Here is a 25,241-nt window from a genome sequence, read left to right on the forward strand (position 1 = left end):
GCCTGGTGTTAACTTTTAGCCTGGTGTTAATTTTGTCCTCATTTAAAGCACTGTTGTATTCTGGAGTAGTTCAGACACGAGAAGGCGACAGTTGCATAAAGGGAGGGAGTTTTATTTTTAGTTAGAGGCAGTGGCAGATGGTTCCTTCAGCGCCGCCGTCGGGCTGAAGATCTGGTGATGGGAGTTGTTTTGGTGGGGGTTTCTTCTTCTCTTAATTCTGCCAGTAGGTCTAAAGAGAGTAAAACATGTCAATAATGAGCACTCCACTGCCTTGAGCAGAGAAAGGCAACCTCCACCGTGGTCTGAAGCCCATGACCAAAGGGACATCCCTGTTTGGCCAAATCTGGGGTCCTTCCCCCCTTAGAGCACACATGTGCAGTGCCTTACCATCCTCAGAGTTGTTCTCCTCGTCGCTGGAGAAGGTAATGATGGCTTTTTTGCGTGGAGGGCGTTTTTGGGCACGCTTATGATTTCGGAGGGTGCGGGATGGGGGTGTGACAAAATCATTATCTGTGTTGGCTGGGCTTAGGGGCTGGCGGCGCGAACCTGTCAAGAAAAAGGAAAAAAAAATAGAGAAAGGCAGCAAACTTCTGTCTGTATGGGTGAGGGAAGTTCTTAGGTGTTTCTGCTGGACTGCAGGATCAGGGGAAGGCTGGAATCTCACAAAAAGGAACATACTTCCTATTGGTTTCCGCTTGGCTGGTGCTGGCATTGGAGTCTGACTACCATCCTGGCATGCCTCTGTGGAATCTAGTCCTCGGTTATGGGAGGCAGACAGCTTCTGCTCCAGCTCTTCAGCTAGAGCCTGATGGAGATGTAAAACAGCAGTGCAGGGGAAAAAAAAAGAGAAGGTGAGGGGAGAGAAGTATTACATCCATAGCAGAATTGCCATCAAGTTAAATACATAAACTGATAAATTGTTAGGGGTGAGGAATAGTCTACTTAAAATAAAAAAAACTGCAGGGCTTTCCAGTCCCTGTATGTAAAAAGCAATTGTTTTTGTGGCCTGGACCCTTGTCCCACACCCTTACTTTAGTCTCAGGTTTGACGCCTGCTCTGCGGAATCGAGCCAGCACAGTTTGGAAACAATTGTAGACAGCTGGATCGTGGAGCTTGTCTGCAAAGCAGTCATAGTTGTCCTGCAACTTGTGAAGGCCCCGCTCCGAGACTGGAAGCAGAGCAAGGCAGTGGGACAGATCCCGATACTGTCGCTCAGTCCTGGGAAAGACAAAAGATCACTGTGAGCTCCTACAAAAAGAGGTGTCTGAGGAGGAGCACATCTCACCCAGAACTACCAGCATTTCCTGCAGGTGCTTCTGCCCTGGACAACATGAGGTTCAGGTTGTTCTGTTACAGGTCAGTGACAGGGTGCTGTGCCATACCACAGATAACCACCACTGTATTCCATGACACTGACTTAGTGCCTGTTGGAAAAGATGAAGGTTCCACTGTTGAAGAACACAGTCACTTGTTTGAAAAGTGTCAAAAGTTACTGCTGACCAGGAGGAAAAGACTCAGCAAGGTCAGGACTCCTCTTGAAGGGCCTTATTTCAACCACATAACAAACCCCCCGGCTGTTCATTTTTGCATGTTTGAGATGATCTCAAGCAGAAGCTGTATTTGATGTTCTCTCTCCCTTTCCTGGTTAGTTACATAAAGAAGGTCATATTCATTAAGTTATAAAGCCAACAAATAACAAATGCTGTATCAGAGAATGACTACATTCAAATACAAAATTCAAATTCCAGCAAAAGCTTGGAATAAAACCAAAGGGAAAGAAAACACAAAAGCACAAACATCCCTAATGTTGACCACTGTGATGGAATGGGAAGGGAAAAAGCAAGGCCAAAGCCCATATTTTTGATATACACTAAGTGAGGCCTCAAGACTGTCCAGCACATGCTGTCTCAGGATGCTCTGCTCAAACCCAGATGGAGAACAAAGCTGCAGCATCCAGGTGTTTTCACCTGTACAGTCTGAATGACACCTGGCAAGTTCCTATGTATAGAACTCTAGAAATGCTGAGGAGGGTGATGTTGGCTGCAAATTTTCTCTGATAAGCTCCTGTTTTAGCCTGGAGTGAGAGTCTTGCTCTGGCAGTACCACTAGTGTGCACCAAGCTGATCATCTTCGTGGTACAGAAATATCAGGACATTCTACTAAAGGCGAGACACAACATACACACAGACAGTTAAGTACAAATGTGGTGTGAAGAGCTCACCAGTGCTCCTGGGAGGCAACTTTGGAGAGAGGGACCACTCTCCACTCATGCTCAGGAAACAAAATCCAAATATTTTGGGAAATATGCAACTCCCTGAGGCAGCTGAGCAGGTCACATGCTCAGGCACTGTGCACAAATGGCCAAGATAAGCAGACAGCTTAAATCTCAAGGGCAAAGCCACAACAATGGAGAAGGAAAACCACAGGAATGGAGGGAAGCAGGGTACACCAAAGCCAGTGGAAGTTAAAATGAAGATATCTCACTGGAATGGAAGGAGATAAATTTCTATTATTATTCTTCTTGGAAGGAAACAAAAAGTGTATGCCTGGGTCAGTGAAGTTACAGCTTGGGGAGCAAGAGAAAAGCAGCAAAAAAGCCCCAAAACCCAGAAAGCAAAATGATATCCCAGATTCACAGCGTGGGTCCTGAACTATATACTCTGTAATCAGCAATGCACAAGCAAGGTATGCACTTCTTGGAGATGGAGCAGAGCAAAAGCCAAAGTGTATGGTGGCATAAGCCCTTAGGTAAAATAATAATAATAAAAATCCAGAACAGAGTCCCAGGCATAGACTTGGTACTGAGCAGCCCATGCACACAGAACAAGGACAGGGCTATATCAGCTTGATAGTTGAGATGACCCCAGACAGGACTGCTGGAAAGATCTCAACTTCTCAGCTGAACACACTGATTTCCTAGCTGAGCTGCAAGGGAACAGCCCGTGGAGAAGGATCACAAAGGTATGTAAAATCCACATCTGGGATGTCTCCTCGCTCAGCTATAATGCAAATCTAGACTGTCACAAAACTTTTTCCTTAAAAAAGGAAGGAAGAGGGGAATCACTGCATAATAAAACTAAAAACCAAAAAATTTATAAGGATTCATGTATTTTTAGGAGAAGATAGTTTAAAAAAAAAAAGGGCAGGACCTAAATCAACTTATGTTGCATTTGTCATGTGAAGAATATAATGGGAACCTTTTACAACCACCACATACAAGCTCAAATCTTCTGAAAAATCCTGAAAAGCAGAAACACTTGTCAGGAAAATTAAGATTACAACCCACCTGGCAGTCCGGAATCTCTGACAAAGTTTCTCCACCAAGCTCTCTGTTTGTTTGTCTTTTGTAATATATGAGAACAGATGTCTGCAAGGGGGAAAAAAGCACAAAAGATTAGAGCCCACAGAGGAATCCCCTTTTCAGGTAGGAGGCATGCTGAAAAGGCAGCAGTGCTGACTTCTTATGTGCTCCTTCCATCCAGTTTTAAGAGCAAGCAGCACCTCTAGACAATCTCCTCACTTCACAAGTTGCACTGACAGACTAGTTTGACAAGAAAACCTTGAGGGGAGCACTGTGGCATGCAGCGTTTTCCCTCCTCAAAACCAGGCTTGTGACTTTTTCACTATTAATTTGCTGAAAGCGTGTTGTTGCATTTTGGATCAATGGAAAAGTGAGCAGTACTTTGCACTAAAATGGGAACAAAGTCTAACAGGACTTAAATGCTAACTTAATCCATCAGCTTCTTGAGGAATAGAGACACCTGGACTTTAGCACACTTAAGTGCTGGTGCATTTTGCACTATGTCCCCTTAGAAATCACTGAATAACTTCTATTTATTAAGAAGGTCCTGCTGCTCTCCCCATTTCTTGTACCAACATTTCTGTTAACTTTATCTCAGTCAGGTTGCCACTGGCCTTGATATAGTTGTTCTAAAGTACTTCCTTGTTCAGTCTTTGTTATGTCTACAACCACCACACCAAGCTGCTTTTCTAAGATATACAACAGAGACAGTATTCTCAAGAGTCCTCCCTTTGCATTTTTCCAGCATCGATTAATCTTTAACTACCAATTCCCTTCTTTTCCTATATAAAGGATATCTGGTGTTTTAACTGAAGATCAGGTCCTTAAAATTAATTATCCTGATGCTAATTTGATACCTGTCTACACTGTTAAATCAACACTGCCTCTTCTCTTATTTGCCAGACACCTCCAGTTCTCTCCATGTATGTTGTTGGAAGTAAAAAGTCCATCTGACACCTGTCTTAACCTCATCAATTACACCTTAATGCAATTGCTACAATTATGCTCTATGTCTGTGGTAACACCTTCAGTTTGATATTAATTAAAAACAGTATTGAAAACTCTTAAAATTTTTTGGATCTTTTTTACATGCTGCCTCTTGTCTACCTGTGATGGTTTGTTTCACCTCAGGCATTAACCTCCACTTCTATGTCTGCTGTCAGGAACCACAAGCTATAATTCCCAGTATTTCACATTACCCTCCTTAATTAAAGCTGAAGCAAAGACATCCATCTACTTTTGCCACATAAATTAATTTTAGTTTCAATTACACCTTCACTAATAGACTTTTTCTGTGTCTTGCAATTCCTACCTATCCAAAATCCCATCCCTCTTCCTAAATGCACTGGATTCTCATAGACAGAAAGACTAGAAAAATCACAGGAGATTTTATTGTTCTTCTCTCCAGCAACAGCAATACTTTTGTCTAACATCCTCCTCTATAATCCATAGGGATTCAAATGACTCAGAAAAACCCTCATGTGGTTAAGTTTCAGAAATGAGAGAAAAATGTATTGTACCAATAAAGACATTATTAGTGCTGTCTATGAGCAACCAATAACCTCAGATTGAAATATTCCAAGATCTCTATACTCCAGAGTCAGGCTTTCTTGAAAAAAAAAACTGAAACCAAACAAGAAAAACCCCACACAAAATAAACCACCAGAGAGCCAACCCAGACCCAAACCTGTTACTGTAACTACAGCTTTAGTAAAACTGCTTACAAAACTCCAGTAGCCACCAAAATGACAAAGGCAGCACTCTTTAAAACCTGTTGTGTTTTCCTAATGTTACATATCCACGTTCCCATGCATAAAACCAACTACTTTCCTTTTCCAGAGGGAAAGTAATTTTGAGTTGGTGGTTACTCTTTGTAGAGTCTCTCCTCACTCCCAACTGTGTGGCTTTAAAATCAATTCCCCTCAGCATGACTCCATTTCCAGTACAGACTGAAAAAGTCAGATCAAAGCGAACAACTGAAAAAGCATTTTGTACACGTCAGTGTAGTTTTTCTTCCCTTGATATGGCACCCCCTTTGCATAAACATAGTTCTGGCAATAAGAGATTTATTTAACCTCAGAATACCTCATAATAGTGTGGAAGGATCCCTCCTCTATGCCGCTGTTAGGATCCGAGAGATGACTGATGATGTCTGGAAGCAGGTTATAGACAGCATTACCCTGTGCAGAACACAAGTTTCTACATGAGATACAGAATTATAAAGGATCATTTGAGTCAAGCCAAATAAGCTGCCCACTTAAAATGACCTCCTTTTTCTCCACCCCAAATCTACTGACTGAAAGCATCAGCTTTTTGAAACAAGCTTACACAGCCAGCCAAACCTATCCAGGACTATTTGGCTGGGGGGGGGAAAGCCCAGCCAACCAACAAGCTGAACACTGCACCCCAGCTCTACTCTTTGGCAGACTTGGATGCAGTTTCTTTGCCTTCCAACCTTGACACAACCCAACAAAAAAAGAGCTTCCTGATGAAAGAAACAGCTCTTCAGTTCATGGAACTGCTTCCCATTTTCTTGCCTGAAAAGGTCCAATCCATATTCTCTTTCCCACTGCTTTTACATAGCTTTATACATAGTATTGTCATGCAGAGATAGAAGTCAGTGCAGTCAGTTGGCCAGCTCTGCTTTAACAAAACAAGCCAAGACAGAAAAGCCCCAGTGTCACTGCAGCCTCTCAGGCAGTAAATCTCAAACTCTGAAGGGCCCAGGTGAGGCTGCACATGGAATGAACAGTGGGGGTAACACTGCTCCTGTTCTCACCCGCCTGGGCAGAAACTGCTACAATTAAAGTATCTCAGTGTCCCATAGCCAAGAACAACTCAGAAAGGTTTCACAGAAGGTGCACTGCCTGAGCCATAATGTATGGGAACTCTGTAAGGCCTAAAGGTGAGCTACAGAAAACTGCTCCTAATATGTGCTGGGCATATACAAGCAAGCAAAGGGAAAAGGCAGTGGTTTGGAGCCTGCCTTCCAGCACAAATGGATGAGGTCAAATTTAGCAACATCAAACAAGGATGGAACGAAACACGTATTACAAAATTTCTTTTAACTACCTTCATTTAGTCCACAGAGAGACAGACCAATGGCTCTACACCACTAACACACCTTCTCCAGGGTGCATGTAATTGAGCCACCCTCCAACAGCTCTTGCCTGCTCTTGTGAAATAAGGTCCCTGAACATCCACTTGCCTTGTTGGCCAGTTCACCAAAGAAGTTCTGAGCCACTCCCACGATTGCCTCCTCTGGGTCTATGAGCAGAGTTGCCATTTCACTCACTTGGCCCTTCACCTTTACCATGTCTTTGAGGATGAGGTGAGTCATCACCAGCCCAGCTGTCTGCCTCACACTCGGGCAGGGGTCCCGCAACCTGATAGGAACAAACAGTTACTGCAGAAAACAGCAAGGGAGTGTCTCTGAGTTATTGGTACTTGTGACAGCCCAAATCTCTGGTCTCCCTGCACCAGCATCTTCAAATTTACTTTCCTGGGTCATTCTCACCTTCTGGAGGCCCAGTGTCACTCTTCCACAGGGTTTTCTTCACATGTCCTCTCCCAGCAAAGAGTGTAGCATTACCTGGCATAGAGATGTGATGTCCAAGGCTCCACCAGGTTGGGGAAGCGGATGGCAAGATCTCCTGCTGCAACGATGAGGTTGGATCTCACATCAGGCAGGGTGGACTTCTCCATCATTGTGAACAGCAGACGCAAGTGGGAGTCACAGAACTCAGAGCTAACAAGAAGACAGGATACAGGAAAGAAGGAATAGATAGCAAAATTCCATCTCTCAGAGAGTAGAGGAAAAAAAACAGTTTAAAAAAAGTGATCTATGAACACTGTGTTTGTTTTTTCCTTGGGAAAGGAATTGCAACATTTGCTTGTGCTTTAGTACTAGGAAGGCTGGGAAAAGAAACTCTGGGATGGCTCAGCAGTACCTGATCATGCAGAGTTTGCCAAGAGTGAGGGCTGCAGCAGCTGACAGCGCCGGGTCATTGTAGAGTCCAGGGTTGTTGCAGATCTTCAGCACCAGTGGAACAAAGGCAGAGAGCAGGTGTTTCTCTAGAGAGTGGGGATAGAGACAGCGAGCATGAGAGCACTGTGCATCCTGCTTTAAGAACAAATACTCCATTTATCTCAGAGCTGCTGCAAACTACAGTAACTGGCTGACTCACTTTCACCACTGAACAACCACCTCCAGAAAGGCAGAGCCAAGAAACAGACAGCCTACGTGGAAACTGACACCATGGAAAATGACAGGGCTTCCTTCCAGAGGAAAAAGCCTTCCTCCTTCAGGACCTGTTACCCACTGTACCTGCTCTTTCACACAGGCAGACAGCCACTATTGCTCGGTGGCAGCCACACTTACCATCCAGAAGTTCTGTCTCACAAATACTGCGGATGAGCTCGGCCTCGGTGTCATCAGCTGTGGCTCCCACAAGGCCCAGCTCCTCCTCCATAGTGGTCTCGTTCCCTGTGCTCTGTGCAGAGAGGAGACTGTAAGAAAGATGTCAGGCAACAATAATCTCTTTCTTCACAGGGTTCTCTTCTCTCCGGTGTGAGGTACATGCATGTTACCAGCTGCATAACCAGACTGGAGAACAGACTGACACAGAGTGTAATAACCCACTTTCCCCCAAGAACTGAATGAAGCTGTGAAGGGTAGTCTGGGATTTACCAGTCCACGTGCTACAGAACACCAATCACAGGATCACACAGTTAGGTTGGAAGGGACCACAGTGGATTGTCTGCTCCAGCAGGGTCTTCCTAGAACACATTGCACAGGATTGTGTGCACATAGTTCTTGAGTATCTCAAGTGAGGGAAACTCCACAAGCTCTCTAGGCAGCCTGTTCTAGTGCTTGGTCACCCCCACAGTAGAAGTTCAGGTGGAACTTCCTGTGCATCAGTTTCTGCCCATTGCCTCATGTCCTAGTGCTTGGGACCACCAAGAACAGTCTGGTTTCATCCTCTTGGTATCCCCCTCTTGAAATAGTTACAGACATTGATGTGGTCCCCTCTCAGTCTTGAGGCTTTTAAGAGGCCCAGCTCCCTCAACTTTTCCTTTTAAGAGATACTCCAGTCCCTTAATCATCTTTATTGCCCTGCACTGGACCTGCTCCAGGAGCACCACGTCTCTCTTGTAATGAGGAGTCCAGAATGTAAGGAAACCTTAAACTACTGACACTACTAAGATAAAACAGACCTAGGAGACTCCAGCATCAGTGTGTGAGTCCTGCATAACTTAAGGGACATTCAAATACTAAAAACAAGAAGTTCAAAGCAGCCTTTGAATTGCTGGTTTTGTGAACAAGATTATGGGAAACCTTATAGCAAAGAAAAAGCAACACAAGGGAAGAAAGGAGACATGGGCATTGCAATGGGGACCAAATCTGAATCCAACTGCTACTTTTTTGAAAGTCTCATAATAACCTCCTCCTGTTCTCATAATAACCTCCTCCTGTGTGGAAAATGGTAGTGACACTGATAAGCAGGTGGATGAGGAAATGAACTACAAAGTTCTCTGTAGACTTAGTAGTATAAGCATCTAATAGAGACTGGATACCTAGATGGACACAGTGTTTTTCTCTATTCTTACCCAGGAAAGTTAGCCTCATTACACTCTGGAAAGTGTTCCAAGATAGACCTAACCAAACAGGGCATTTGTAGCATCCAAATCACATTAGAAAGATTACTGTTAAACCTTCATCATTACTACCTAACACAGGATAGGACTCTCAAATCTCCTGGACTGGGGCTCTAGGAAGCCTTTTTCCAAAGCTCAGGGCACAAATGGATGTTTCTTCCCCACTACTGCATCAGTTGCAAAAGATTGCACTGGTAAGAAAGAAGTGATGAGTAAAAGGGGAATATTTGCCTGAAGCATGAGGATAAGCATGGCCAGGACATCACCCTTCACTCCCTCCCCTCTGCCTCTTCAAAACTCAAGACCAGTGTGGGAGTTTTAGTGAATAGGGTCATTCAAGGACCTCAGCTCTCCCTGTCAATCCTGACCAATACGTGTCTGTTTCTATTCCTGAAGCACACACTGCCCTGTACCTCATGCAGCCTCAGGATTGCATTCTCCAGAAGTTTGCTGTAGCTGGGACTAGAAGAGCTGCCCACAGGAAAAAACCCCTTGGCTCTCACCTGGGGTCTCTGCTTCTTTGTGCTGGTGTCACATTGCTTCTTGGTCTTCTCCTCTTTGAGGAGGCGGCGCCTGCGTAGCTCTGCACTCACTGACACTTCCAAATATGCTACCTGCTGCAGTGCCACCTGTCCCACAAGGGCCACCAGGTGCAGCAGCAGGAATGTGGAGAGACTGCCAGAACCATCAGAGACTCTGTGTGAAGAATCCCCTGCATCTAAAGGAGAAAAATGGCCCCGGTTCAGTGTTGATCTAGACCTCTTCCCTGTCAGTTAGTGCCACGTCTCACCGTATAACCCATCTCCACACTCCACAGACTCCTTCACAGCACTCCTGCCCTCCCATGCCAACACTTCCACCAGCCCCTCAGCTCTACTCTCCTGCAGTTACTCAAGGCCACCCAAAGCAGCACTGGAAACCATAGGTACAGATTTCCTTCATCAGCTTTTTTTCCTCACCAGCTTTCTGCTCATCAGCCTCCTGCAGCTTCTCCAGAGCTTGCTGACTGCACACATGCAGGATGTCAGCACAGATCTCCTCTGCCCCCTCTGCCAGCTGGTAGATGAGTGTTACAGCTGCCTCCATGAAGGGGATCCAGTGACTGCTTGGCCGGGCAAAGCCTATGAGAAGAGGGAGCAACGTACCCACACAGACCAATGATAACACAGGTGGCCTCGCAGCCCAACCCCATCTCCTCCAAACCTCCTGCTGACCTGGGCTCACCTTTACTCACGGTCTCACTCAGGCAACCAAAGAGCATGTGGTTCTGTGGCAGTCGAAAAGGGGCACTGTTCTTCTTCAGTGCTGACTGCAGAGACAAGAGGTGAGTTACTCCCGTGGGAGCAGCACACGAGATCCCCCCATGCCCTTCCCAGTATTTAACCTTCCTGTGTGCACAAGGTTAATCAAACCCATGCCAGGGACATCCAGTACTGCTCTGCAGATAAACATGCAGCAGGGACATTGGTCACTTGTGACAGCATGGTGACTACACTGGGAGGATTTAAAGCTTGACCAAATGATGATCCCAGGCCAGCCCAGTCAGTTCCACCATCTCACCTTAAATCAAAAAAACTCTTTTGAAATGTCAAAAGGATTCATTAAAAATCTGATATTATTTACTCACTCTCTGCAATGAATAAATAGGGAAACTCTGGAGCATCTTAGAGTCATCAACAGTAAGTCAACTAGCCTTGGGGTACTCCAGAACCACATGGGTTTGTTTAAAAGCAAAATATCATCAGTGGAAATAACACAGGATAGGTCTGGATCCAAGACTACCTCACACTTAGGTTGTTGCATATATTCTGTATCAGTCACACCACCTTTGAGGTTGGAAATAAGATAACCAAGAGAACTACTAAACCAAGTATGACAATACCTGAGGTGTCCCAGCACACCTGTGTCTGCCTGATGAATATATACTTGAACAAAACAGAATTTACTTGAGGATTTACCAGCTTTCAGTAGCTTGAAACAAGAACTCCTGATTCACCACAATCCTGTCCTCTATACTGAATTTCTGGTTGGGAGGATGGGTGGGGGAGAAGAGCTACTGCCAGTCAGTCAGCCAAATATAAATTATAAGTTCAGTCCCTTTTCACATACAAGCTTAACTGCAGACTTAAGTCAACCAAAAATTGAATTACAGCCATATTTAGAACATTTAAGAATGTTGTGATACACATTAACTCATGAAGTTCATGCAGCATCATCCCCAGTGGAAGGGGCTGTCACAGAATGATGCTGCTCTGTAAAGGATGACTGTTTTTGTGATAGAACTCCTGAACCAAAATGCCCCAAATGACTGAGTTAAAAAAACCAAATTTTTTTTCCAAGTGTATTAAAAAAAGAAGTATAAATTGTTTCTCAGGGAAAGAAGCCATCAACCATCGTGTTGTTCTAAGTACAACATGGACAGGTTTGAAAGCCTTTCATGTTTTTTATTCTGCTGTACAGCTGACAACTCCTGAATATCAATTAATAGGGAGGGCAAAAGAATCACACCACCAGAAAACATCAGTAGAGGAAAGGGCTTCATGGTTGAGAAAACACAAATCAGTTTAGAATTGGGAGTCTGAAGAAGAGAATTGAAAGGAAAACATATTTTCTTGTGCACTGAACTCTTTACTAATTGAATTCAGCCTGTTGCCTAATGAAAATTCTTTTATTACATGTTCACTGGTGTGTGCTAAGCTTTCCAGACAGTGCTGCTGAATGGTCTCAACCTACTTAATTTCGAAGTCTGTAAAAATTTAATTACCTCTCTCTTTTCTTCCATACAAACAATTTCCCCCCTTTCTTTGTTTCTGGATGACCTCAAGAACAAACCCATAGCCTTACCTTAGGGTTAACAGCAAGCTTGGAAATAACATTGCATACTTCTTGAGGTAGCCTGTAGTCTTCACATGCCTTCTCAGACAGGCCCACTGTCACCAAGATGTCCAGGTTGCTACCTATGATCTCTGGCTTTCCTCTGTGGAATGGAAGGGATGGGAACATCACATGAGGTGCTGCTGAAAGTTTACAGAAGTATGGATAACCAAGAGAAATACTCCTTGTGCCTTGTGGAAGGGAGTCGTTTGAATAAGAGGGGAAAAAATAAAACCCATCCAAACAACTCAAGATACAGCTAGAGGAGCAGCAAGCAGTATTCCACAGAAGCCAGTGTAATCCACTCTCCACTAGGAGAGGAGTTTCTCCAAAGTGATCAACAGCCTCTTTGTAAAGAAAGAACATTCTTGACTCTTCTTTCCTATCAGAAAGGACCAAAACCTACAGGGGTAAGAAAAACAAAAACATTGGAAAGTAGGAAAGAGTAGAGGAGCTCAGGACTTGTGACATATACCATTCCTTCCTCTGCAGTGGGAAACAAAACAAACCAAACTAACATTTATCCAAAAAAAGCCAATCCCAAATCCACACCCACCCGTTCCCCTTTCTGTCTGTGAAAGAACTTTAGCATCATCATTATGCAGGCCTGTTTCTGACTAATGAAGGACTGGAGTAAGGACAGCAGGAAGAGCAAGTAAGTTGAATGCCAAAGGGTTACTGGGCTGGGAAACTGAGGAAGGGAAAACCTTTTAGTGCAGATTCACTTTTTTGCCCCCAGAAAGTGAAACAGATTCATTTTTCTTCATGCTAAAGGCTCCAGACATCTCTACTCAGCAGCTTCTCACTGTTCTTATCCAAACACAGACAAAGCTGCAGAGTTGTGACACTGTAAACTCTGGGAAGGGATGGGCATTCACACAAGGAAAATAATCTCATCATAATCATTCAGAGGCCGTGTTGGTGGGATCCAGCAAAACTATGTTTAGTTCCAGGCTTCATTACCCCATGATAGGGTTACTATTTTTGAAGCTAGAGCCAAAGAGTCAGCTGATGCAGCACCCACAGTTCTTCAATAAAAATTGACTCCCTGTACACCCTTCCACTCCCAGGCTTTGACCTGGCCCCAGGCTCACCGTGCCATCATCCCCAGCAGCATCACAGCGGCGCGGCGCTCAAGTGACGAGCATGGAGATTTTTCCGTGAATCGCTCCCAAAGCAGCTGGGTCACAGCAGGCTTGATTTCATCTTTCTGCACAAACTCTGAGATCTGCAAAAGGAATGCAATTAAAAAATTAGAGAGAGGCAAAGGAGAATGAACTTCAAAGTAAAGACGTAATCTGCAAGGACTACCGTTTGAATAAAACAGATGCACAACCCAAACCCAGGCAAGGCAAATACTCACTATCTCCTCCAAGCACTGTATTGTTCCCAGTGATGCATCCACCATGATGAGAGAGAGAGAGTGCACCAGGGCCTGTGCCTTGCCCCTTCAAAAGGGGAAAAATAACAAGAAAATATTAAAAGGTAAAGAAAAAGCAACTGTCACAATTACTGCCCTATTGAAAGAGCTGAAAACATCTGTTGGATAACAGAGATGATCCACAGGATCAGGAAAACTCCCACAACAAGCATGACTTCTCGAAGTCACCCAAGTGCCAATGACCATGATGTGGGCTTATAAGTCCATTGCCTTGTGCACTAGTGCTCCTTCTGGTGCTTAAAGATCCAATCAGAGGCACTAAGCAGCCACTTCCTAGTTTCTTCTTAACCACAAGTCAAAGTACAATTCCCTAGAAACTGAAAATCTCTCTATGAACAAATGAGGAGAGAGCACTAACTGCAGAAGTGCTGTTTCCAGGCAATATTATCAGGAAGAGATAAGCAGCAGCAGGTGCTCTTTATTGCCCTGATGGTACAAATGAGGGTGAGTTATAGTGCATCTCACCAGGGATCACACTAATTGCACGATTATCCAACAGGATTTACAAGTGGGTAAGCTTGAACTAAAAAAGGGCAAGTGCCCCAGCAAAGAGGGGACACAGCTCTTCTCTAGTATGGAAGAAGCAAACTTGCAAGTGGTAGCCAGCTCCCACCACCAAATCCTCAAGAAGGATAAGCAACAAAGACCCTTTAACATCCTCCCATCTTAACATCCCTAACATCTATGGCATGTAGAAATTTTTAGAAAAAGATTTAAGATTGTTCTGACTGAAATACAAATGGAAATACATGTGAAAGCACCCAAATAAGAATGAACCTTGTATAGTGTGAAGGACAAAGAAATGGGGAATGTGTTGTGTACATCAGAAGATGAATGCCTATATATGACAAAGGCCACAGCATGTATGACTTGTCAGCTAAAAACCCTGAGGTGTGGTAACAGAAATATAGTTTCAACTTTAGACCACACTGTTTCTCTTATTATCCCAGCAGGATGAACAACTACAGTTATAAGAAACTCAAAATGGGACAACTGACATTGGCCAACAATTTTGCCCAGAGAATGCAGTACATAAGACTCCTGGACATGGGATGACTCCATATCAACAGGTAACTCGTAAGGGGCTGAAATTCATTGTTGCCAATCAAGAACACTGCTGACAAGAGAAACATTCATAATTAACTCTTCTTCTTCCCTATCAGATAGGTACCCTACCCAGACTATTTAGGCAATGCTTTGTATGAAAGTGAAATTTATGAGAATAAATATTAGTGCCTGACAACAGTTTAACTTCAAGTAATTCTCAGCATCTGCTTCACAAGGTCTCAGAGTTTTGCTGCATGAGTTTCTTACACGTGAGCTCTATGACAAACCAAGAACAGAAGCTCAGCAGTAGGTCCTGCAGGAAGAGTGGAATACTCAGATAATGACATTACATTTCAGCTCAGCATGAAGCACGGCAACTCAGTTCTCTTCCTGTCCATACCCCATTCCCAACAGCAGAAAGGGAATGGGGGGAGGGAAATAAAAAAAAAAAAATCTGATCAGGGAGATCCATACCTCTCGGAATCCTCGCTGGGGCTCAGATAGAGCTGTCTGTAGGCATTCAGCACAGCCTCCTTAATTCCAGGCTCCTTTGACCATATGAGGGGCAGCATCCTGCGGACTCCGAGCAGTGCCTGGGGCACGCCAAACTGTGAGACCGTCACGAAGAACTCAATGGCTTCCTGCACCACTGCAGAGAGAACAGTTGTGATAGTGCATTTCTTCCCCAGTTCCCATTAAAGAGGCCATTAAATCAAATTAATAGGAGTACTGGTCTCACAGCAAGCTTTACAAGCATCTAGGAATCACTGCTACTGTCTGCAGAGGGCTTAAGTCAGAATGGGATCACTAGTACAAAGATGTAGATGCCCCAGAAAAGAGACACAAATTAATAATATCACAGCTAAATGTGATATGGTTAGGGAAAGTGCACAGAGACTATTTTTGAGAAAGAACAAAATTCTCTTCTGGGAAACAGTAGCTTTGGGAAAAAAGATCTCCTAGTCGCAGCAGACAGCTGAATATAAGCCCCAGTGCAATGCTATAACCAGAGGAACTAAGCTATTTGATGTACAAATGGGGTAAGGAATACTCTGTTTGGTTCCAGCTTGGCTACTCCTGAAATAGACTGCCCAGTCTTCTCATAAGACAAAAAAAACCCCAAACCATTAAGTTAGAGCGCATCACAAGACATCCACAGCAGTAATCAGAGGGGTTGTGCGGCAACAGACAGTTCATAGTCTGACCTCCGGTTAAGTAAGAGCTTTTACCAGTATAAGCCCTTACAAATCAGAATTAAGAATATCTATCAGGGTATGTTTTCCCTGTCCCCAGTCACACCAGAATACATAAATTTGCAACAGAAAAAAATTAAAACTTCAAATAAATCTTTAATTAAGAAAGGCTCAATCTGGGCACGCACATCCCTTAGCACACACCAGTCTCTTCCTAACCCAGCAGGATACTCTCTCCAAATGGAGACAATGTCTCAAAGCACCTCTGCTATTCAGACACTAAATTTGCCTTCCTTATACTACAGCACAGGACAACAGGGAGATGAAAAGTTATTAAAATTTGTGCATCCATTAAAAAAACATCCCCACAATCAAACCCCAGGTGTTTAATTACCAGGTAGGAAAATTTCTTGGCCTTGAACGTCAAAGGACCGATAAAGACACTGAACCCAGGAGTTCGTTTTTGTGTGTGCAAATAGCTAAGGACACCAAACCTTGCTGGGGAAGCCCACATGCTTATCACAAGTAATATGAGCCCTCAACAGAGATGAAGCCTCAGAAGTGTTTGCATAAAGTCTGGGGCACTGCAGTGCCCACACCATCCATACCCCAGATCTGTGCAAGAGGATGTGCTGGAGAGGATGGGAGCAGGACTTGTGCACCTCATTCCTTGGAAATGCCACTTTCTGATAAATGCTACAAAAAAGTCTAAGTGATTACAGTAGTTGTAATATTAAATATGAACAGCTGAATAAACTCAAAAGCCTTCTGATCACCACCTTTCTCCACATCACTGAAGAGGACCAGGCCACAGAACCTGTTGATCAGGCTCATGTTTAACTAGAGAATAAAGTTTGAGGAAAGGTGAGTTAGATGAGACCAGCTGCTTAGTTCCCCTCTTGTGGCCAGCATAACAGCTGAAGCTGTGTCAGGGCACTGAACACATAACCAAACCCAGCTTCACTGGCCAGGCTTACTGTGGGAGAACCTCAGCTGAGATAATGAACATCCATCCCTCCCCACAGGAGGCAGGGTAGCTTCCACAAGTGAATTCATTTTGGTCACCTGGCTAGCTTTTATTTTTTTAATTTCAGAATGCTCAAATACATTTTATTTAATATGTTTTTAAAAACAACTTTTAAACATGTTTAAAAAATCTTTTTCAACCTTGGTATTAAAAAAAAATGGATTCCTAAAAAGTTTGTTCATGCCCTATTCAACCCCTTCATGACACGAATTTATATGGTGCTCGCTTTTCCAATACCCTGGAAGTGTCTATGACATCTGCTCAATAAAGAACTCCTTCAATCTTTTCTCATTCTCCTGGAGCTGTACCCTTCCAACATTTTCTCTCAAGCAAGGAAAGATCTAGAATGGGGAAAAAAGGTTATTTCACATACCTGAGACAGAATTTTCGTACATCATCTTGCTGATCAGGTTGAGAGCTTCTGTGATTTTCACTGAGAAGTTGTAAGCATCTTGCAGGTAGTGCACCAACATCTCCTGTTTCACCAGCTCTGTTTGAGGCTGCTCTTCCTGTACAACTTCTTCAATCTTGTCACTGCTGTTGTCATGTGGAGGATTCTCACTGTTCTCACCTGGGCATGAACCTACACAGCACACTTGTTTGTAAGCAGTACTGAAGATGCAAGAGAAACAGTCACAGCTCAGGGCATTTTAACCCTCCCTCTCTCCACCTCACAGTGACAGCTTCCAACAGCCAGGATACAAAAACCCAAATTTTGCAATCAGACCTAGCTACAAAATCTCAGCATGTTGTGGAGCAAGTTCCAGTACTACAGTGTGATGCTCCAGAGAACTGCCAGCTTAGTAAAAGGGTACAGAAAGGCATGGTCCAGCTGGGGTAAACGCCATTAAAATGCTGATGGGGTTAATCTGAACTTGATAATTCCCCAAAGATAGATGAGGGCCCTAAAATGGAACCAAGAGAAAGCAAACACTACTACTCTATAGCAGTTTGTGCAAGTGTGGAGAGTTCACAAAGTTAAGATTTTTAGACAATAGACTTCCAACAGAAATATGCTCAATGTGATTGACTAAGCAACCTTATGCTGAAACAAATACCAAAGTGTGTGAAGTCTTGAAAATACACCCAGAGCCTCAGGCCCCAGATAACCAAGACTCTGCTTGAACCAGATACTTGGTCAAGGCTGCTAGGGGTAAGGAGTATCTGCCACCACTCTTCAGGAAGCAGAACTCCTGACAAATTCAGACAGGGCAGAAGGGTGTAAGTGGCAACACTAGCTCCACTCCCTTCAGACATTATGTGAGTTAACACACCAGAAATGCACTTCTACTGGGACCATGGAACAGTTCCAACCAAAAATCAAGATCAATATGATCCAGCTAAAATGCCAAGGTACTTGAACAAACAATGAACAAACAATGCAGAGATGCTGCAGCTCTGGGAGCTGTCAGGTACGCACAGACTGAGCCCCATAGGTCAGAAGGAGGGACAGAGCACTCTAGAGGGTTTTAGTCTGGCTCTGGCATTATCTTGGACTTGGGGAACAGAGAGTGATACAGTTACCTGTGTAAAGTCTCTTCAGAACACCCAGGATTGTTGCCTCCTCGTTTTCCTCCCCAGGGCCAACAAAAGGTTCCTGTCCCTGGAAGCGACACAGGGCCTTCTGCGTAAGGCGGGCTGCGCTCCTGGACAATGACATTGCCCAAGAGAGTATCAGCAACACATCAGAGCAGAACATAAGGGAAACCATCCAGCTTTGCCCTGAACACCTGGGATAGCAGCTCCTATCAGCATCTTGTACTGGGTGCCCACATCAATCTCTTCCTACAGAGTAATGTTATTGGAAATCACCCCTTGGGATAAACACAGTCAAACTGCAAAGCCTTCTTACTTGTAATTCAGCTTCTTCAACAGCCCAGTGATTTGCTCCACTGTCCTCTCCACTGTTTCTTCAACTTCCAGCACTTCCTCCTCCCCTTCCTGCGGTGGTTGAAAGAGCTGCTGTGCGGCAGCCCTAACTTCTGGCAGCATCGCTTCCCACTCTTCCTCTGGGGCGATCACTGGAGCTACTTAAACACCAGAGGGATTGAAGAACACAGACTCAGGTGACACCTTTAATGGGAAGGAAAAACTCATCTGGAACTTGGGAACTTCCCCTACCCCGTCCCCAGGCAGGCACTCTTCCCATTGCTGATCCCACCCAGACTGCAGTGAGAATAAGACAAGAACTCTAACTAAAACAAATAAACCACTGAAGGTAGAAAAACAAAAAAGACAGGTAAGAGAACCATCATTTGTTTAGCATTCGACTTTGGTGCTGCCCACAAATCAAGTTTAAATAACATCTGATCAAAATCATGACTCAAGCAGTCCCTGAGTGGTAGAAAAGAGAAACCTGGGAGGGTGCTCATAGACATTTTCAGTTCTTACCCTGAAAATAGGATATATAGCTATAAGGACTGTTGATTTAGACATGGATATTAATATGATCCTTTTATAACACCACCATAAGGAAAACTGTTGTGAGTTTAATCCCAGTTATCTGGTCTCACCATCTCACACAGGTAAGATCTGAGACAAAAGCTATCACAACCCGAGAGCAAATTTAATATGAGGAAAAATACATTCTGGAGTGTCCTAGAAAGTGGAAAGAAGAAGAAAGGAAATTACCTGCTGTGGGTCTGCTACGTTCCCTCATTTCTTTCAGTTTCTGCACTTCTTTCTTCAGTGGCTCATCCAAGTCAGTCCAGCTTAGCTGATTATGTCAGGAAGAGAAGAAGAAATACATTAGTTATCCTCCTTTTCCTGAAATGCCAGAATTCTCCTCTCTCTTCCACTCCCTGCTTTACTTGTCAATCCCCATGGATACCCCGTTTTGGGAAACTGGAAGAGTAGACTGGCCCCAGTCCTAGAATGAGAACTGCTCTAAGTTGCCTTCTAAGGCTCAGAAACTCAGGAAAAGGTGCAGCAAAACACAAAGAGCTGCAGATCCATGAAGAATATTCTAAAAACCTAATTTTGATCCTAAGGAGAGAAAACTCACAGCGGACTCAAAACTGCTGCAGGTTTTTCCCTCCTGGCCTTCAGCATAGCTATGAATTTCACCAAGAGAGGGATGAGTCCAAGAACTCAAAATCTGAACCTGGGAAGACCAGAAAGCTGCCACCTGCGGAATCAAAGGCTACACCGTTCCTCCCACAAGACACAGAAATGCTTTTGCCCTGACTATAGCACACTGCAGATATTTAGCTTGCAAAGAGACATCTAACACATCCACCATATTAATTGGAATTACCTTGCTGGAGAAGGGGTTATTGGACAAAAATGCAGCCAGGAGCTGGATCGCATTTTTAACCACTAAGACAGATTTGTCTTTGAGCCGCCCAACAGCCAGCGACACCACGGACTGAAACTGAGTCAAAGGCAGGGCCTAGAACACAACAAGAGCACAGATAAAGTTATCAAGCAGGCTCAGAGACTTGGGAGAAGTTTACTGCAGACATATTCATGTACTAAAAAACACAGATTATAGATTTACAGAAAAATCTAGGGCTCAAAAGACTTTCAGATATATTCTGGCCCAGCCTCTGCTGAAAGCAAGGATTTAGGTTATCCAGGATCCTGCTGAGTTGAGTCTTAGTATATCTGGTAATTGTGATGTTCTCCCACACCAGTGTGTGTGAAAAGAGGCTGTATGCTATGCTCTTTTTTCTAGTTTGTCCTGGTAAGAATGAACAGCAGCTAATTTCCACCCCCCCACTTCCCCCACCCCTGGGAACCTTGGTCTCTTGGAAGAAACTGCAACACCACAGTACAGAGGGACAGCACCTTTCTCTGTTAAAACCTCAATCTCTGCAAACAAAAAGCAGGGTGGCAGAAATTCCCACAGAACACACCAGATGGAAGAGATGACTGAGGAGCACCATTTGCCCAGCACAGACTTGCCTTGCACTGCACGATGCGAGTGAAGAGCTGCAGCACGCGGCTGCGAACAAAGCTATGGACGTCACACACGTGGGCCTGCAGCATGTCCAGGAACTTGTCCCGAGTACCACGGGCAGCTTCCTCCAGCTGGTCACCCTTCAGCACCTGCACCAGCACTTCTGCCATGGCTGCCAGAATGGCATTTCGCATGGTGTAACTCTGCCAAGACAGGAGGTGTTGAACTAGGGACAGACCAAAAGACATGATTTGATATGCTCAGAGTTTGGGCCTTCCAAATGCCAGGCTCCAGCCCTAAGTGAATTTTTTCAGTATGGATATTGTATTAAGTTTGGGTGAACATAGCTGTGCGTGCAAGACAGAGTAACCTTTGCTATGAAGACAGGCAGAGAGTTGGTCTTGTTCAGTCTGCAGAAGAGAAGGCTCTGGGGGGGGCCACCTTTGAGTACCTAAAGGGGGCTGTGAGAGAGCTGGAGAGGGACTTTTTACCAGGGCATTCAGTGTTAGGGCAAGAGAGAATGGCCTCAAAGTGAAGGGAGGTTTAGATTAAATATGAGGAAGAAATTCTTTACTGAGAGTGTGATGAAACACTTGAACAGGTTGTCCAGAGAAGCTGTGGATGCCCCATCCCCAGAACTGTTCAAGGCCAGGTTGGATGGGGCTTTGAGCAACCTGGTCTAGTGGAGGGTGTCCCTGCCCATGGCAGAGGTGTTAAGGACCCTTCCAACCCAAATCCTGCTATGGAGGTAGATACACAGAAGCCAAGAAGTGACATGAGAAACAGTTACAGCATATAAAGAAAAGGTAACACAATGACAAGCTCATTAAGTGCTGAAGAACAAGAGACAACAGCAGGGACCTCAGGCAAGTAGGCAGTCTCCTGTTCTCTGACATCTGATAGTGACAACCAGACAGGAGATGCCATGGTTTCTGTTGCCTTTGCATCTTTTAGGTAAGGGCAGAATCTATTCCAATAGAGCAGGTTTTGGATACTTGAGCTCTGTAAAAAGGCTCTGTTTCAGACAGAAAAACTGGATAGCAGCATCTCTACTGTTTGACTCTTCTGGACAGGTGACTTTGCAGAAATGTACCTCCCCATCCAAGTGAGGCAGGAGAACACTCATGTTGGAGAGCACGAGAGTTGGAATCTGTTCAGCCAGTTCACTTATAAAAGTAGCATAACCCTTGACTCCAGAAGCCTCACGAGCCAAATCCTGGGGACATTTCTGTCCAATTTCCCTGTACAGAAAGATGAAACAAAGAATGGGGAAACAAGGAATAGCCTCAAATTGCTACGGATAAAAGGACAAGCCTCCAAGTATTTCTCTCACCTTAGCAGTTCACCCACCAGGCTTTTCAGACCGTACTCTTTAGCCCAGAGGCTCACAGCCTGTGCAAACACTGGGGCTACATGTTCAAAGTGCTGCAGCATCTGTGTGATCTTCAGAGTGGCACCTTAACACGTGAGAAGGAAGAAAGAGATCAGGGAGAGTAACAGGGAATGGCTTCAGGAAGAAGGCAGAAGAGCAGGAACTCACTGAACACGTGGTCACAGTGAACCAGAGCTGCAGCAAGCAGATGTGTCACAGCCTCGCGCGTGACCCGGTACCTCTGAAGGCCGATACTTGGATTCTCCAGGATACGGTAGCAGCTCCCTGTCATCAGGCTAAACCCACAGAAGACAGACAGCAAATCTCACTATCACAACTTGCACAAGCATCATTCTAGCACACCACACATTTCTGTTTGAGAGATTCTCCAGTGTCCTCTAAAAATCAGCAAGCATTTGAATTTTTTGTGGCCTATGTGAGTAGAGGAAGTGGTTCCTATACACATTGCTTTTGCCTTGAGCTGTTTCCTCAGTTTCCCAACTATCTGCACCCCACGGAGGGCTGCAATACCATCTCATTGGTAGATCTATCCTTTAACCTTTTATTCCTCAGAACCAGTCACTCATTCCACCAATACACCCGCTCCAACTCATACCTGACAAACTCTTCTTCCACTGCTAAACCACCCCAAAGCTGACGGAGGTCCAGCTGCAGCAGCTGTGTAAGCAGCCTTAAAAGTGGTTCCCTCTCCTCTTCCCACAAGGATCCAGAAGTCTTGGCATGGTTCTTCCTGTTCTAGAAAGGAGATTACACAGTTGCTGATTACACAGTAAGATACTGTGTAATCAGCAGCTTCACAACAGACAAAATCCCATCACTACCCTGCTTCCTTCAAAATATAAGAAGTGTGTTAAATTCTACAGCATTAAGATACACACAGTGAGATATGTCAGATCACGGGGGCTTTTTTCCCCCTAGCTCTCCTCTCACAGCTCAGGCCAGCACCAGTGCCTTGTGTGCTTTAAGGATTATACCTGCATCCACTGCTATCACAGAAAGGAAATCTTGAGAAAATACTAGCACACTAAGTTCCAGCCAGAAACTCAAGAATAAAATAGAAAGGTCTGGGCATCCAAGTTCCTTCTGATATTTAGACTTTTGACGATTTTTAGATGATTGTCCCTTTGCTGTTTTCCATGCACAGTTTCACAGAAATACCAGTACTTCACATTATGCACTGCTCTTGCTGGCATCATGTTTATACAAGTTCAGCTATAAAATCTGACAGATACTACAGAGTTCAGCAAACTTAAAATTTTATTCTGACTTTTATCATCTTTCCCTCAGTCCCTTCACCTACCTTCCTACCAGGATCTGCCTCAAAACAACTGTTCTTGCAGGTTTCCATTTCAAAGGCATCCATCAGGCCAGTCAGCAAATAGCAGTTCATCTTAAGAGCATTGAGGTGAGCAGCACGGTCTGCATGGCTCAGCCCAGAGTCGCTCAAGAGAGTGGGAAGTTCATTGGAATGATGGGACACCACTGAGGAGAAGCAGAAAATCATGAGCACTCCTTGTCAGGTCCCTCAGCCATCCTCTCTTTGGGAGGCTTAGAGCAGCCATCAGATTACCAAAGATGTGTGCTCACATCTCACCAGCTGTAAGGTGGGCTGCCCCCTGCAACCCAGACCTTGGGCATGCTGTCTTGTCCTATCCCCACAGCCCTCCATCAGCTCAGAGAAACACTTGCTCTGAGCTGATACATCCCACAGATGTATTTTCCAGGGACACGGGCACAAGGATTTTCTGTCGGTCTGCCCTTACAGCGGACATGCACAACTCAGCATCGTCCACCAAGATTACAGACCCGTATGACAGGAGTGGGCTGAGGGTGCAGCCCAGCTGGCCGAGTCACATTAGCCTTTATATCATCATTGAGCTGCCAAGGGAAAACAACCTCTCCGGAAACAGCGGGTACCCACCGCGCATCATCAGCTCCAGGGCATCCTCCTTGACAGCCGTGCCCACGGTGCGGAAGTGGCTGCGGGACAAACACAAGGCGTAAGGGCGGCGAGCAAAGAGCGCCTGGCAGAGGGGCGAGTGCCCGCCCTCCCGCCCCATTCCTGCCCCGTACTCACTGCAGCATGCTGAACACGCAGTCGAAGTGCTGCAGCACGGCCAGCGCGCCCTGCGCACGGAAGGCGGCCCGGAAATCTACGGCAAAACACGGAGAGAGGCGGGGGGGATGCCCGTGAGCCGGCGGCAGGACCGGGCCCGATCGGGAAGGGGGCGTGGGGACACCTTACCTGCGAGAGCGGGCGGCAGCTCGCGGGCGGCCAGCACCTCCCGCACCACGTAGCGCCCGGGGCCGCCATCCCGCAGCAGATCGGCGGGAGCGAGGGGCAGGTGGAACTCCGGGGCCGCCGCCATGGCCGCCACCGCCCCGCACGGCCCCGGGCGCTCGAAACAGCGCGCGCGAACCGCGCTCGCCCCGCCCCTTCCCGCCACTGGCCTATCAGCGCCCGGCGGCTGCGCCGCCCGCCGGCCCCTCGCCCAATCGACGGCTCCCCTGCCCTCCCGACCGTTGGCGCGACGTCACCCGCGCGCCTCTGCACTCCGCGGCGGAAGGGGCGGCCCGGCAGCGCCGCCGCTCTTCCCGTCCCGTCCCGTCCCTTCCCGTCCCTTCCCTTCCCCGGGGCACCGGGGGGCATCCCCATGGCGGCGGCGGCCGCAACGCTGCTGCTGCGAGCGGCGGGCCGGGCCCTGCTGGGCCGTGCCACTCCCCTGGCCTGCGCCGAACGGGGCTTTAGCGACTGCGGCGGGGCGCGCTGGGCGCCAGCGCGGCCCGGCCTCCCCGTGCCGCTGTCCTCGCCCCTGGCAGGGCTCTCCCGGCCCATCCGCATCAAGGAGCCGCCCAAGCGCAAGCCGGTAGATCGGTGGACGAAGAAGCGGGCCTTGTTCGGGGTGTATGATAACGTGGGGATCCTGGGTAAGACACAGAGCCCGCCCGCAGCTCCCCGACGCTGCGGCCCCGGGGCAGGAGGGGAGGGAGGCTGGACTCACCTGCGGGCTGGCGCCTCTGCCAGCAGTGACAGAGCGGGGAGGATTGGGGCAGGCCGCCCTAGGAACAGCCTTCTCCAGTGCCTGGCTTCATCTGTGTCTGCTCTCCTGTTCTCAGGCGGCTTCCAGATCCACCCGAAGAATCTCATCATGGGGCCCACTTGGCTGCGAGGCTGGCGGGGGAACGAGCTGCAGAGGTGCATCCGCAAGAAGCGGATGGTGGGCGATCGGATGTTTGCAGAGGACTATCACAAACTCAACAAGAGGATCCGGTACTTGTACAAGCGCTTCAATCGCACCGGAAAGCACCGCTAGGGAACAGCGGTGGCTTCAGCCTGTGGAGTGTAGTTTTGTGGCATTGCAGTCGGAATAAAGCCAGCTTCCACACAATTGAGTTCCCAGTGCTT

General features: G+C 46.1%; 2 protein-coding genes across 4 annotated transcripts; one reads left to right on the forward strand and one right to left on the reverse strand.

Annotated features, from left to right (window-relative positions):
• Positions 1-101: 101 nt before the first annotated feature.
• On the reverse strand, positions 102-24,967 carry NCAPD2 (non-SMC condensin I complex subunit D2). Of its 3 annotated transcripts, XM_084201302.1 has the most exons (31): positions 24,838-24,967; positions 23,913-23,988; positions 23,757-23,815; positions 23,136-23,317; positions 22,431-22,570; positions 21,983-22,110; positions 21,776-21,899; positions 21,536-21,683; positions 20,448-20,645; positions 19,798-19,932; positions 19,173-19,257; positions 18,394-18,571; positions 18,066-18,187; positions 16,915-17,124; positions 14,796-14,970; positions 13,197-13,281; positions 12,928-13,061; positions 11,804-11,936; positions 10,184-10,268; positions 9,919-10,080; positions 9,463-9,677; positions 7,683-7,794; positions 7,252-7,375; positions 6,894-7,049; positions 6,510-6,687; positions 5,387-5,481; positions 3,287-3,367; positions 1,032-1,218; positions 679-805; positions 388-546; positions 102-229 (listed from the first exon to the last, which is right to left on the reverse strand). In XM_084201302.1, the coding sequence occupies exons 2-31, from the start codon at positions 23,918-23,920 to the stop codon at positions 147-149; spliced, it is 4,008 nt and encodes a 1,335-aa protein (XP_084057428.1). In that variant the 5' UTR covers positions 23,921-23,988; positions 24,838-24,967; the 3' UTR covers positions 102-146. The 3 variants fall into 3 exon arrangements, with proteins under 3 accessions (XP_084057428.1, XP_084057427.1, XP_084057426.1); XM_084201301.1 differs by lacking the exons at positions 23,757-23,815; positions 23,913-23,988; positions 24,838-24,967 and adding an exon at positions 23,423-23,622 and having other exon boundaries at positions 18,394-18,568; XM_084201300.1 differs by lacking the exons at positions 23,757-23,815; positions 23,913-23,988; positions 24,838-24,967 and adding an exon at positions 23,423-23,622.
• On the forward strand, positions 24,401-25,241 carry MRPL51 (mitochondrial ribosomal protein L51). The gene is made up of 2 exons (XM_084201303.1): positions 24,401-24,763; positions 24,953-25,241. The coding sequence occupies exons 1-2, from the start codon at positions 24,490-24,492 to the stop codon at positions 25,147-25,149; spliced, it is 471 nt and encodes a 156-aa protein (XP_084057429.1). The 5' UTR covers positions 24,401-24,489; the 3' UTR covers positions 25,150-25,241.

The sequence above is a fragment of the Fringilla coelebs genome (genome assembly GCF_963513975.1).
Source record: "Fringilla coelebs genome assembly, chromosome: 2".
In the NCBI taxonomy this organism is placed as follows: domain Eukaryota; kingdom Metazoa; phylum Chordata; class Aves; order Passeriformes; family Fringillidae; genus Fringilla; species Fringilla coelebs.